The 15,292-nt window shown below is 43.7% G+C and overlaps 1 protein-coding gene across 4 annotated transcripts in view; it reads right to left on the reverse strand.

Annotated features, from left to right (window-relative positions):
* Positions 1-15,292, reverse strand: part of TMEM248 (transmembrane protein 248) — a 32,459-nt gene continuing 17,167 nt past the window's right edge. For all 4 annotated transcript variants that reach the window (XM_082857215.1, XM_082857213.1, XM_082857214.1 and 1 more), the window contains exons 2-7: positions 12,487-12,663; positions 8,310-8,595; positions 6,479-6,629; positions 4,780-4,963; positions 3,285-3,428; positions 1-2,733 (exon numbers count right to left, since the gene is read on the reverse strand). In XM_082857215.1, the coding sequence (XP_082713341.1) occupies positions 2,713-2,733; positions 3,285-3,428; positions 4,780-4,963; positions 6,479-6,629; positions 8,310-8,595; positions 12,487-12,645 (945 nt within the window). In that variant the 5' untranslated portion in view covers positions 12,646-12,663 and the 3' untranslated portion in view covers positions 1-2,712. The remainder of the gene's footprint in view (positions 2,734-3,284; positions 3,429-4,779; positions 4,964-6,478; positions 6,630-8,309; positions 8,596-12,486; positions 12,664-15,292) is intronic.

Below are 15,292 nucleotides of genomic sequence, written 5' to 3' on the forward strand. Positions count from 1 at the left end.
ATGGAGACACAGCAAATTCAGATTTTTTATTCTGGAAAGCACATATGCACATATTTCAAACACAGAAAATTAATCTGGGAGTGAATGCCGTAACAGATCAGCTACTGACCATCATGCAGCAAGGTAAGTGAAATGGATTCGCTGGCCCTCGAAACCCCACAGTGCCTGCAGGAGGGTTGAAAAACTAGGATGCTGAATCCCTACGTACTGCCAAAGAAAACGCAACCGAAGTGGCAGGTTCCTAATGACGAGAAAAACTTACAGATAGATAGAATCAAAACTGATTCAAGTCATACAGTGAAAGGACAAAAGGAAAAAGGAAAGAGATCAATATGATCTGAAACAACCATTTTAATAGTAAGTTGCTGACCTTTTATTGGACTCTGGTCCAAGATGCCTGAGGATGAGCCAGTGTTCCTGCACGAGGTCACCCCTGAATGGCAGACAGACCCTGTCTGTGACACTCTTCTCATCCTGAGGCCCCCCCAGCAGGAGACAGCAGAGGATGAGGCCTTGTCTGCTAGTGCCCAGGTGGTAACAGGTCCTCTGGGCTTGCTGAGGGTCAGTGGGCCCAGGCCCCATGGGCTCCCCTCCTCCCTTTGTACACCTGGCTGACGCTGGGTTTCCGGAAGATCTCTGAGAATCACCTGCGAGGGAGAATGCTGGATTTTAAAGTGAGTGACCCGACCTCATGACAAGTCATACCATCCAGGCATTTTTGGCACTTCCTTTCCTCATGCCTAACAGTGTCCCTGCTCCCCTGGCTACAGATGCCAGCCAGTCCCTGTGATTAAAACAAGGGCCATTAATGTTAGCAACAAGCTGGATTGAACAAACCAGTGAAAGTGACTTTTTTCACCTGTCTTCCTTTTATATTACTCTGCCAGTTCTAAATCTATTCCTGTAACTCTACTTCATGGGGATTTTATTAATTCAGTAGCAGCTTCCTCTAAAATCTGTTGGTCTTAGTGATACTGATGTTTCTAAAGGCCAAGCCAAATGGCTCTTTCTCAATCTTGTCTCAAAGTCTCTAAAGAGAAAACTAAATTAACCGGTTAGCCATGCATCATGTAAGCAACTCATATCATAAAAAAACTGGATAGACAAGTATGATTACTGCGCTTGAAACATACTAAAAGGAAAAAAAGGAATATTAACATATCAAGTTACTATGATGATTATTTTAATAACAACCTTAAGTAAAAGCCCACAAATGTTTTCCATTTAAGAATGCCTGGATATTAAAAGAAAAAAAAAAAGCCTGGGATAAAATGTTCTAGGCCAATATATTTCAGACTGCAGGGCTGGTTCTAATTTAGAACAGAATACAGACCTGGAGTTAAGAGAAAAAAGTGCTGACTGACAGTCACGCCCAAGGTTTTAACTGCCCTTCTGCTATAACATGGCTTGGGAGAACACAGAAATCATTAATGACTATGGGTTAAGGCAAAAAGCTATTAAGAAAAAGAAAAATGGTAAGAATGCAAGTAACAAGAAAGGGCTGGAAAAGATGCACAACTGTTTTAAAATGAAGATGGTTTGGAAGGAAAACAGGGATAAAGGAATTAGATCATCAAAATGTTATAGGAAAGAAAAATGCTTTTGGTTTTCCCGATAAATGGCAAATCAGAATTGCTTTCCTTCAAATTTCACAGGCATCGTTTACTTAATGTTACTGATCTACTACTAGTTGCCATTTCCTTCTGAGAATGTTAATTGCATAAAAATAAATGCAAAAAAAAAAACACCCAGGAAAGAAAACCCATCCCCTCTTCAAAGAAAACAAGAAACCCTGTCATAACTATTAGACCGACTCATCACCCTCTCCCTCCATACTGTCATCTGCATTCCAGAAGAGAACAGCTCGTTTTCACTCTAGAGCCGTGTGTACTTCATTTTTAAGCCCTTTAGAGTGAGGAAGCTGTTTTAACTTTTATAATGGAGGGAAGGGACAACAGAGAAGAAAAAGACAGTGGAACATTCTGTGCCAACTCAACTCAAACAAGACCGAATTCCTCGCTGTCCACGTGGAAAATGAAACTTAGATCTGTACCATGTAGGTGACTTTTAAATATTTAACTTTTTACTCAACATAAAAGCACAAATCTGTCTTAATTATAGTATTAAAATGTGACTATTTTTTCTTCAAAGGAAAAAAAAAACTTAGATAGGTATGTTTCCTTGCAAGCAAAATGGAGAAAAAGGTATTATTGTTGTTACTATAATTATTAAGCCACAGACACATAAAATCCACAAAATGGATTGGGGTGGCTTTGGAAATGCAGTATCATATCAAAGGTGCAGACTGTTTTGAACATTCTGTACAGATCGGGCTGAAACAAGAACCAAAGCAAACCTCAACCCCACCAGCAGTGAAGCGCCTCTGGGACCCTGGGAAAGACAGCATGGCCTGCTCTGACGGCGAGGTCACGAATCCTCTCCGGCGCTACTCAGGATCATCCCGCCAAGTCCGCAGGTGAGGCTGAAGGGTTCTGGCGGTGCCCAGTGCGAAGCACGTGCATCATTGGACCAATTTCTGAACAGATTTTTTATAAATATATACAAATCAGTTACAGGCACTTGAAATGTCTTTGGCTGGAATAACCCAACATTGCAAGATAATGTATTCACAGAGTGTCCAGGCCCAGGCTGGGTTCAGCAGGCAATGATTATGGTTCTCTCAGTCTCTCTCAGAAAACAGCAGCCGTGGGATTAGGCATCAGCCAAAGCCACCTAGAAGAGAGCAAGACGGCAGCCCAGTCACGCAGCAAAGCCTGGATAACTCGGCCCCACCAGCACTCTTACCAGGTTCTGGTCCTATCCCAAACCCAGGGAGCCACACCGCACACATCTATCAGTCAGGGGAACTATTATCAGTCAGGGGAACTATTAAACCCCTAAGAAGAGGGAATGAATAGAAATCTGAGCCTCCTGCAAGACGCAGCTGACCCTGCAGAGCCACTGTGCTGCGATACAGCGTTATGTGTCTGGAAACCCGGAAGAGCATTCTGGGAGGTGACTTCTCAAGCTCGCGGAATCGGAGGGGAGGCAGCCCTCAGGGTCAGCCGCTTGCCAGTGGGGATCTGAGAACACTTTTTTCCCAGCTGAGGCCTGGGTATATGGTTGAAGATGCAACACCATAATTGAGGCTGAGGGGAGATGACTGCTGATAAAAAGACAGGAAGTAATTTCGCTGGAGGAAAGGAATCACCCACAATAAATGGAGTAAGGACTAATTGGGACTTTCTGGTGCAATGCTGGGTCAGACCCCACCCACTGCTCACCTTCTCAGGACAAAATTCAGGATTGCTCTGACGCAGTTTGCTGGGTCTGCCTTTGATAACCGCATAGCAAAACATGGTTATTACCATCACGAAGAGGAAGTAACTGGTGTGCATGAGGTGCAAGTTTATTAATGAGCGGTCATCCTAAACAAAGAGAACAAACCAGAAACATGTGCACTGAGTTACTGAAGATTTTAATGCTGGGTTCCTGGAATCAGGGTGCACAACTTCCAGACTTGCCGCAACTATCAATTCACACGGGAATCGACAGCTAAACTATTAACGCTGGAGCTTGTTAAAGTGAAGACAGGGTGTTCCCGACACCACCCATACCTTCCCTTCCTAAGGGGGTCCTATGCCCGAATCCCCCCGCCCCTGACAAGGCCCCATAGTCTTTAACCCCTGCTCTTCTCTTTATGTCCTCTTGCTCTGACAGCCCTCAGGTTGCATGGCTGACAGCCCAAGCCTGTGTTCCTAACTCCTAACTCCTTCCTGGGCCTTTCCCCACTTGGACAAGCCCCTGGCTGGAAACGCTGAAGCCGGCCTTGACTCACTCGTCCTTGATGTCCCACAGGCAAGCAGCCACCGGGCTCGGCCAGTTGTTGAGATCCCAGCCAGGCCCCCACTCCTGTTCCTTCTCACAGCTCCAGGCCTCAGGCGCCATCCCATTTACACACATCAGTTGGGCAGACAAGTCTTCCTGACACACTGCTCTACAAATTCCCTAGAGCCCAAACTCAGGCAGTGATGGCCTCGTCCGAGGAGAAAGTCTAAGACACCTCAGCGAGGCACAAAGGGCCTTCTGGAGCCTGGCCCCTGCCCACCATACAGCCTGATCCCCATTGCTGCAGGCCCCTGGTATACCACTATCCACAACTTGATAAAAACGAGGCATAAGGAAAGAGAAGGATGGACCAGGCAAAAAGAAAAATCCACCTGGCATATACGGACAGAAGAAAAGAGGATTTACAAAAATTCAGTGCAGTCTGTTAAAGGTGGGCTCAAGTCAGAGCTGCAAACTAAACTAGCAAATCATCCACTAGTCCACAGTACAGTGCCTTCTGCCCATTTCCTCCTTGAAAAGTAAAATCCTACACAGGCATCAATATCTAGCCAGAGTCATCTCCTCCTATTGACTTCTGCCTTTCTGAATTCTGAACTATTTATTTCTCAGACTGACACTAACCCAATACGCTTCAGTGAGTGGCTGCGTGGATGAGTAAGACTGAACCAGCCTCTGCTGTAGCCCCAGGTTAGGCACACAGCAGTGCTCAATAAATAACTGCTGTTGAACAAAGCGGGAAACAGAACAGAAGCAATTTTCTTAACCCAATGGGCGGCATGTTCTTCCAAGTCTCCAGCACTCCACCTGGTCTCCCAACCCAGCTGGACAGCTAGAATGGCAGGGGCTAAGCTAACCCAAGGAGGTAAACAGGGCCTGCTCTAACAGTTCCTGGACACACACACACACACACACACAACTGTTCTCACTTACATCTGGAACAATAACTGTAAGCTTGGGATTTAAAGCATGATAGACTTTTCCAATGGCCCCCTTGTAACACCAGAAAGGATTGTAGTCTTGAGCATATTTTGTGTTGGCATCTCTGGCAGTTGTGAAGATCTTGTACCAGAGCGTGGCGTTGCTGTAGGTGTCAGGAGCACAGTGCGGCGGCTGTCTGCAGGAGAAGACGGGGCAAGACACATGCTCAGTGGCCTTGAGACATTCACTTGTGTCTCAGCCGCCAGCGCTGGCATAGCACCAAGAAGAGCCACACGTGCAGAATGAATAAGAAACATATTCTCTTGAGATAAATACCATTATATTTTTAGTTCAGTGATTTTTTTTTTTTTTTTGCGGTATGCGGGCCTCTCACTGTTGTGGCCTCTCCCGTTGTGAAGCACAGGCTCCGGACGCGCAGGCTCAGCGGCCATGGCTCACGGGCCCAGCCGCTCCGCGGCATGTGGGATCCTCCTGGACCGGGGCACGAACCTGTGTCCCCTGCATCAGCAGGTGGACTCTCAACCACTGTGCCACCAGGGAAGCCCAATTTCTTTAAAAAAATTAATAAACACGTAAAGAATAAGAAATAGGCATCCGGCACTTAGGAGTCCGGGTGTTAGACTTCAGAATTCAACCCATGTCCTCTCGGATATGATGTGGCCAGAGAAGGACTCGCTCCTTTTAAGCCCATTTTCTCAAATTATCTAAACTCTTAGTCACAACTGGAAGTCTTACATACAAAGTTCTCTATCAGATATTACAACCAACAGCAAATAATGCTTAACTTGTCCTACAAACCTCCAAATGTCTAAAACAGATAAATCCCAGGATTATTATTTTTAAAGGATTCACCCTAAGATTCTTTTAAATAGGCTACATCTTGTGTATTTCATGTAATTATAGATCATTATCTCCTTTCCAGAGAAAGGAGAGGCAAGAAAAGCCTTAAAGACAAAGCAGTTACACTGACAGCTGCTCAAAAACAATATGAAGCAGGGCTTCCCTGGTGGCGCAGTGGTTGAGAGTCCGCCTCCCGATGCAGGGGACACGGGTTCGTGCCCCTGTCCGGGAAGTTCGCACATGCCGCGGAGCGGCTAGGCCCGTGGGCCATGCCGCTGAGCCTGCGCGTCCGGAGCCTGTGCTCCGCAACGGGAAAGGCCACAACAGTGAGAGGCCCGCATACCGCAAAAAAAAAAAAAAAAAAAAAAAAAAAAAAAATATATATATATATATATATATATATATATGAAGCAAAAGTTTCAGAAACAGTAACTATATCACGGAAAATAATGTTCAATTTATACTATCAATTTAAAAAATAACTCTTCCTGGATAATGGAGACGAACAAAACCTTTATCTTTCAGGAGCCTTAAATGTCATTATGTTCACAGGATCAGCTCTTATTCATCTTTCCTGTGGCTTCTTCTACCAACAGGAAAGGCCACCTAAAACTTACACACAGCAACCAGATGGTTTCACAACCTTGTTGAAACACTAACCCTCTGATACTTCTATGCAGAAGTTTTACCTTTAGAAAACCAAAATTAAACTGAAACACTCTTATAGACAGGTCCCAGTAATGACAATTCTACAAAGTAACACGAGGCAAGCTGTCCTGAGAACTTGCTCAGGCATCCCAGTCACGTTTACAGTAAATGGAGCTTCTTATGGGGTCAGGAAAGTACTTACACAGTGACAGGGAACACGCCAGGGTGGGCTGTGAGGGTCATGCAGGCTGTGAACACCACCTGCTCACAGTGGCCATGAAGGGCACAGTCGTCTGAGCTCCAGGCTGTGGGCAGGGTAAAGGTAATGTTTATCTCCTCGTGGGCTTCTCTGCCTGGAAAGGGAAATTGGTTTTTTGGTAAGTAAAGCGAGAATTCATACATTTATTATTCTCTGGAATCTGAATGAATCCTGACATCAAGCCCACCCAGGAATCACCTATCAGCCCACTGAAGTGGGACCCCTGCTTTTGTGGGGTTTCAGGAATAACAGCAGTTCCGAGCCAGACTGAGGCCTGCTCACCTGGCAGAGCCACAAAATGGCAAACGGAGAGGGGTCACCTTCAGCCAAGGCCTGGAGTTGCCACGCAAGGGCCCAGGCCATGCCTCAGTGGGAAGGCTGGGGCTGGGTAAGTCATCACCATTGTTACAGCTTTCATACAGCACTCTTACCATTTTCAAACTGCTTTTATATGTACTACTTCACTTAAAATGTACCACTATCCTAAGAACATGACCAAAGAAGTGTTACTGTTCCCCTTTACAAACGAGTAGACTGAGGATCAGACGGCTGAACAGACTTAAGAAAGGTCATGAGACGGGTGAGTGATGAAGCGTAAATGAATAAGGTATTCGAACATCACAGCGGAAGAAAAAGGTCCACTTGCTACGTGGAAAACCCAGATGTCGCCCTTACCTCCTTACATGGGAACAGCTCTCACCTGGTACAGCCAACAGGAGGCTGGCAGGCACTCCCAAGTTCCTTCAAGGACTTTAAAAGGTTCTTGGTAACCAAACCAAAGATGATTCTTCCAAGGCCCAAGGCTCTGGCACAAAGCCTTTCCTGATTATTCCAGCTTCTACTACTTTCCAACCTTCTCCTGAATCACCTACAATCACCTGAATCACCTACAGTCTGTCATGGGTTTAGCACTAGTCCAAGGGCAGTGCTCAATGTTCCATAAGTGTTTATTTTTAATATTATTTAACAAGCATTTATATAGCATTTCCTTTGTGCCAGGAACTATTTTAAGTGCTTGATGAATATTAACTCACATTACACTTGTCTCTTCCATATCCCAAAATTCCAAAGGGAAGAGACCAGGCTTTTTCTAGTTCTTAGCCCAGTGCATTCACAAAATTTTAAGACTAGTAGCAATATCTGTAGTATGTACTGAAAACTCCAAAATGATGAGCCAGAATAAAAAATTGGTGTTTTTAACAGACTCACAGATATAGAGAGCAGACTTGTGGTTGCCAAGGGGTGGGCTGGTGGGGGAGGGATGGATTGGGAATTGGGATTAGCAGAGGCAAACTATTATATACAGGATGGATAAACAAGGTCCTGCACAGGGAACCATATTCAATATCCTGTAACAAACCATAACGGAAAAGAATATGAAGAATATATATAACTGAGTCACTGTGCTGTACAGAAATCAACAACATTGTAAATCAACTATACTTCAATAAAATTAAAGAAAAATAAAAACTCAAAAATTTTAAAATGTGTGTTTTTAAATATTAAGACCAGAAATAGGGCTTATAATTTTTTCCCAGTCTCCTACTCTAATGGGCTTTTATTGAGAGCCTACTGCATACCGAACACTTTAATAGGTGAAGATGTAGTAGAAATGGTCCCTTCTTGGCTTCGTTTAGTTCAAACTCAACAAAAGGGAAGACATATACAAAAAATAAAAAACAGTCTGATGAGTAAAACCGTACACTCTAATGCTCTGTGTTGTAACAGCTGTTACCTGAGAAAGCCTGGAGAGAAGTGGCTAACACTCACATACCTGAGAGTCCAATCTGATGCCCGAGAACGGTCGAGTACAGATGGGTGACGTTGCGAGAGTACCCGCCAAAGGGTTTGAGTGGGTCCAGGGTTAGTGTGATTGCAACTGAGATGTTCACTGGGCCTGAATCCTCCAGGGACTGTGGGGACTGGGTGGACATCCTGGCCTGGCCGCTGGTCACTGTGCTTTCCAGAGCTGTGGTGTCATTTGTGAGATGCTTTAGTGTTTCATTCTCTGATACGCACAAGTCCAAATCATTAAACCGCAGCAGAAAAGTATTCCAATCCTTCAGTAAAACGAGAGAGAGGAAAACAAGCCTGAGCCGACTGAAAGTGCTGCCAGTGCAATGACAGTCACAACCCCCGGTGTGGCATCACACAACAGGGGAACCATGCCTCAGAGTCAGTCCTTCAAAATACAACAACACAGCATTCAGCCTCTTGTGCTGGCGTAATAGTGTGGTTTTTCAACCACTCTCACATTCAAAATCTAAAATATAAACTCTTCATTGGCATGAGCTATTACACTGTGAGATTAAGCCAACTTACTCAGGAAAATATGTAAAGAAAAAAAGGGTATTAAACTTACAGGAAATGATCTAGCCTCAGAATCAAGCTTGAAAAGAAAGACTGAACAAAAGTAGTAAAATATTAAAAGTATTAATCCAAACTTATTTAGCAGTTACAATTAGTTATTTTTTAAAAATTAAGGCCACCTTAAAGTATTTTCTCATAAGGTCAATTTTCTACACCTTGCTTTCTGTCTTGGGAACGCGAAACTGCAGTAACTATCAACACTCGTGTGGTACCTTCCCCCCTCGTCATGGACTTTGGATGCCACTTTAGAACAGGAACAATTTCAAAAGGGAGGAGAAAAGATGTTTTCAGGCTTCTCTTAATATCTGTACTGATGGTTTAAATTATAAGCAGTTTTAAAACTGACACCAACAAAGTACCCACCAGGGTGTGTGTTTTTAGTTTTAGCAGACACCCAAAGATGAACTCAGGCTAAAATAGCAATAACAAATCAACTGAGGCTGTTACATACAACTTCTTTCTCCCAAGCAACATTATCTACAAAAAGGTGCCAAAGGTGAAGACAAACCAAGTTACAGTTTTTAAAAATAAATTTATTTCATTCATTTTATTTTTGGCCGCGTTGGGTCATCATTGCTGCATGCAGGCTTTCTCTAGTTGCGGCGAGCGGGGGCTACTCTTCGTTGAAGTGCGCAGGCTTCTCATTGTGGTGGCTTCTCTTGTTGCGGAGCATGGGTTCTAGGCATGTGGGCTTCACTAGTTGTGGCTCGTGGGCTCCAGAGTACAGGCTCAGTAGTTGTGGCGCATGGGCTTAGTTGCTCCACGGCATGTGGGATCTTCCCGGACCAGGGCTCAAACCCGTGTCCCCTGCATTGGCAGGCAGATTCATAACAAGTGCGCCACCAGGGAAGCCCCAAGTTACATTTTTTAAAAAAATTTGTTTTTATTTTTGGCTGCGTTGGGTCTTCGTTGCTGCACACAGGCTTTCTCTAGTTGCGGCGAGAGGGGGCTACTCTTTGTTGTGGTACGCGGGCTTCTCACTGTCGTGGCTTCTCTTGTTGCGGAGCACGGGCTCTAGGCATGCAGGCTTCAGTAGTTGTGGCACATGGGCTCAGTAGTTGTGGCTTGCAGGCTCTTGAGCACAGGCTCAGTAGTTGTGGCACATGCGCTTAGTTGCTCCACGGCATGTGGGATCTTCCCGGACCAGGGCTTGAACCCATGTCCCTTGCATTGGCAAGCAGATTCTTAACCACTGTGCCACCAGGGAAGCCCCAAGTTACATTTTGAATAATTCTAACATTGATTAAAAATGCCATTCGGAGTAATCCCTAACCAGTCAGGTCTACCTTTATAGCCTCAGTTTATCAGTATCTGGCATTTAGTAAGAAGGCAACCAGATATTTCAAATTACATTTTCCCTGACACCTACAAACTCAGCAGACCATTAAAGAACATTAGGGCTGAAAATGAACATCCTAGTCTCACCCCTTCCTATTCCAGACATGAGGAAACTGAGGCCCAGAGCAAATCAGGGACTCTCCAATGCCAGCTGAGTTGAAGGCAGACTTAGAATTGTTTCCTGATTCACAGCACCAAACTTTCCCCATACACCTAGGATCCTCATTTGAAAATAAAATCACTAAATTAATCATAATCAAAGTTCTGCAGCATCTTGCAGCTCTGCTTTCCTGCAGAGTTCGAGTCCATTTTGAACAGCTGGCCAAGGCCAATGTGAGGCCCTATTTTGATTAAGGGCTAATTATCCAGGCTACATCTTAACCATTGATCTTGGCTGCGTGTTCAACATGGACTTGAGCTTTGAGGGAGAGCAATGCCAGGATGCTGAAGAACTTTGGTTGCGACTAGAATGTTCATTTTCAGCCCTAATGTAGGTACAGCCTGTTTCGATAACCTTTAAAGATTCAGGCAGGGTCAGAAAAGGGGGAGAATGAAGCCAGCCAGCAGGTATCTTGGTAAGAAACTCTTTGGAAGGGTTTCACAGGAGAAATAGCTACAACTTGTTACTTTGTATTAGAGACAATGTGGGAAGGTGGTCCCTTCTTGCTAACATCACCTATGATCTAGAATGCCACAGAGCACAAGAGGAAGTATAATCCCCGTAACACTGAGCAAAACTCTCCTCTTCATCACAAGGCACACACGATGCAACAATAATGCAATCCCTATCCCCGCCCCCATGCCCACTCTCACCAACGAACACACCCAAGAAGAAAAAGTGTAAGAGAAGACACTCACAGAATCTAAGACGGGAACTAATTTGTCCTAAAAGACACTTATCCACCAGTAAATTCACCATATCATTGATTCAGCATAATTTCTAACACATAAAATAAATTTATTAATAGGTATATTGTTATTCACCTCTATTAAACAAGATTATCAACTGTATTGTTTTCTGATATGCAGAAACACTTCTTAAATTTATTTTATGATATTTTTGATTTTTGGCTGCATTGGGTCTTCGTTGCTGCATGCAGGCTTTCTCTAGTTGTGGTGAGCCGGGGCTACTCTTTGTTGTGGTGTGTGGACTTCTCACTGCGGTGGCTTCTCTTGTTGCGGAGCACAGGCTCTAAGCATGCGGGCTTCAGTAGTTGTGGCATGCAGGCTCCATAGTTGTGGCTCGTGAACTCTAGAGCACAGGCTCAGTAGTTGTGGCACACGGGCTTAGTTGCTCCGTGGCATGTGGGATCTTCCCAGACAAGGGCTCGAACCTGTGTCCCCTGCACTGGCAGGCAGAGTCTTAACCACTGTGCCACTAGGGAAGTCCCACACACATCTTTTAAAATCTGTATTATGACTGTTCAAAAATTATTATATGCCTAGACTAGCGATTAAAGAGCAACGCCCAAATAATTCACTTAAATTGACCAAAAAATAAAATCTAGAAGGCAAGTTTGTAGATTACTGAAGCTTTCCTTGATAAGAAAAAGGCAAATATGTTTGGAAATAAGATCCTGCTTTCTAATTTCTTTAGAATTTCTTCTTCTCCAATGAAAAAGCTATCAGTACAGCTGATAAAACTCCATGACAATATATGGCTTTAAAATAACAAATGTTGGCTTCCCTGGTGGCGCAGTGGTTGAGAGTCCGCCTCCTGATGCAGGGGACACGGGTTCGTGCCCCGGTCCGGAAGATCCCACATGCCGCGGAGCAGCTGGGCCCACGAGCCATGGCCACTGAGCCTGCGCGTCCAGAGCCTGTGCTCCGCAACGGGAGAGGCCACAACAGTGAGAGGCCCGCGTACCGCAAAAAAAAAAAAAAAATGTTTACAGTTTTTAAAAATTGTAGTTAGCTAATTTAATATGAATAGCAAAGAAGTTAGTTCTTGATCTTCTTGACACAAACATTTTACAAATATATTTTCCAAAATACATGTTTCATTGCTGAAACAGTCTAACTAAAGCTGGTAGCATTATTTAAATCAATAACTATCTGACGAGGTTATTTCCTAACAAAGTGAGTCACAGCAAGATGCAAGACCAAAAATCCTGAATAAATATTACTCTTTCTCACTGGGATAAAAGTCACAACCAAAGAAAGGTATATGGAGAGCCAAAAGGTGTTTTCCCACTCTATAAAGGTCCAGCCAGTCTGAGAGGAGAACTTAGAATTTACTATACCTCTGCCATTTCTGGTGACTTGATCTCCTTGATTTTGAAGAAATAGCCCAAGGTCAGGAAAGCTATTGCCATGGCGCTTACACTGATCATAAAGACCACCAAGGGGGGCCGGCTGCTGATGTACACCTTCAGGTTCTCCAGGGGGTTGATGTTGAACATTATTCTGATCAGCTCCACCTGAAAGGTATGAATCAGAAGATTCACCCACTGACTCGCCAAAAGAAAACCTATTGACTCTCACTTCTGTTTCTTTGACGGTTTGGGGGGATGAGGAGGTCACTCGTTATTGAACTTGAGAACTATCTGATCATAAATCCATTCAAAAGACTAGAAGGAAATAAAAGACCACTAAATGCTAACTGTCATTATTTCCAAGTGGTAGGATCTTGAAAGATAGGCATTCTTTCGGTTTGAATTTTCTAATTATTCTTTAATGAACATCTGCTACTTCCATATTACTTAAGAAAATGTTTAAGTCAGTAATACGACACAAATACATGCCAACATGTACAAAAATAAACTGAGGGTACTCTTATTTCCTATCACTGAAGAGCTGAATCCTATTCATTCAACATTCTGTCCTGTTCACCACCATACTCATGCCCATCCCAGCACCTGGCAGAGAGTAGGCACTCAACAAATACTGAATTTTATCACTCCCCTGCTTAAAGCCCTCCTAAGGCTTCCCACTGGACCTGGCATGAGATTCCTGTGAAGGCCCACAGGGTGTCATGATCCAGAAGCCCCGCCAACCTCTATGACTACCTCGCCACCAACATTCCCTCCTCATTCACCGGCCGCTGGCCACACTGGCCTTGGTATTTTTCAGGATCAGCTTGTCAATTTCTGCAAAGAAGCCAGCTGTGACTTTGACAGGGATTACACTGAATCCACAAATCAGTCTGGGGAGTACCACCACTTTAACAATATTATCTTCCAGTCCACGAACCTGGGATGCCTTTCCACTTATTTCCGTTCTCTTTCATTTATTTTAATATTTTGTATTTATCAAAGCATATGTGTGTACTTCTTTTGTTAAACTTATTCCTAAGTATTTTATTCTTGGAATTTTGAACATGTCCTATCTACAGGCTTTTTACCTCTGCCTGGAATGCTTTAGCCCCAAATTTCCACATGCTTGCTCTTCTTAGAATGCAGGTCTATGCTCAGTAGTCAGCTCCTCAGAGAGGCCTTCCCTGACCACCCACAGCCCCCGGCCTCCCAGGACCCTGCTTGGCTCCCTTCACACTGTCTAGTTACGTTTCTACTTGTTCATAGTCTATCACCCCTCATTTGTGAGCTCCAGGACAGCAGGCATTTTGCCAGTCTTGCTCACTGCCATGGCCCTGGCTCCTGGTCCCCAGAGCAGTAGCTGGCATGTAATGAGCTCTTACATACATGATCAGACTACAACACTAAAACTATTTTAAAAATCTGTGCCAGCTTTTAAATTTTAGAGAGAAAAAGATGCATCAACAGCCCCTAAGAACCAATAGCGACCGCGTGCAACAAGCCAGGCTGTGTACCTGTTTGTTTTCACAAGAGTCTTTGACTCAACATTCTGTTTCTGAGATTTATCTCTGTTGATTCAGTCTACTGGGTTTGCCTGCTGTACAGGATGCAAGTGTATCACAGTTGAGTTATCACAGGCATAGAAGCCCAGCTGGGTTCTTCCCACTGTTTCACTCACAAAGGGCACCAGAGCAGGCACAAGAGTGGTTCTAACACAACGAGGTCACCAGTAGGCCCGTCTGCAACCTGACTTTGTACTGTCAGACTCTCCGAGGAAGTCACACCAGTTCGCACTTCCCCCAGCAAGGAAAAGGCTCGCTCCATTTCCCAACATTCATGCCAACGCTTGATATTCTAAGGCAATCTTTTGGATCTGGACCAATGAGATCATGTGAAATTGTATCTCACCATTATTTTAAATTACAGCTCCCTGAAACAGAATATCCTTTTACTTCTTTATCGGCCATTTAGATTCTTCCTAGGTGAACTGCCTGAATCTTTGGCCATTTACCAGTAGGATGTTTGTCTATGTCTTCTTAATGTTTAAAATAATTTTTTGACATTTTAGACACTGAACCTTTTCCAATTTTTTTAAAATGACGTATATAACTACTCCAAGCTTTACAACAAAGGTGAATCATCACAACAAACCAGCTTTACAACATATGCTAAAGGAACTTCTCTAAGTGGGAAACACAAGAGAAGAAAAGGACCTACAAAAACAAACTCAAAACAATTAAGAAAATGGTAATAGGAACATACATATCAATAATAACCTTGAATGTAAATGGATTAAGTGCCCCAACCAAAAGACACAGATTGGCTGAATGGCTACAAAAATAAGACCCATATATATGCTGTCTACAAGACCTACTTCAGACCTAGGGACACATACAGACTGAAGGTGTGAAGGGATGGGAAAAGATATTCCATGCAAACGCACATCAAAAGAAAGCTGGAGTAGCAATACTCATATCTGATAAAATAGACTTTAAAATAAAGGCTGTTACAAGAGATAAGGAGGGACACTACATAATGATCAAAGGATCAATCCAAGGAGAAGATATAACAATTATAAATACATATGTACCCAACAGAGGAGCACCTCAATGCATAAGGCAAATGCTAACAACCAAGAAAGGAGAAATCGACAGTAACACAAAAATAGTGGGGGACTTTAACACCCCACTTACACCAATGGACAGATCATCCAAACAGAAAATAAATAAGGAAACACAAGCTTTAAATGACACGATAGACCAGATAGATTTAATTGATATTTATAGGACATTCC

The sequence above is a fragment of the Leucopleurus acutus genome (assembly GCF_964270905.1).
Source record: "Leucopleurus acutus genome assembly, chromosome: 16".
Classification (NCBI taxonomy): domain Eukaryota; kingdom Metazoa; phylum Chordata; class Mammalia; order Artiodactyla; family Delphinidae; genus Leucopleurus; species Leucopleurus acutus.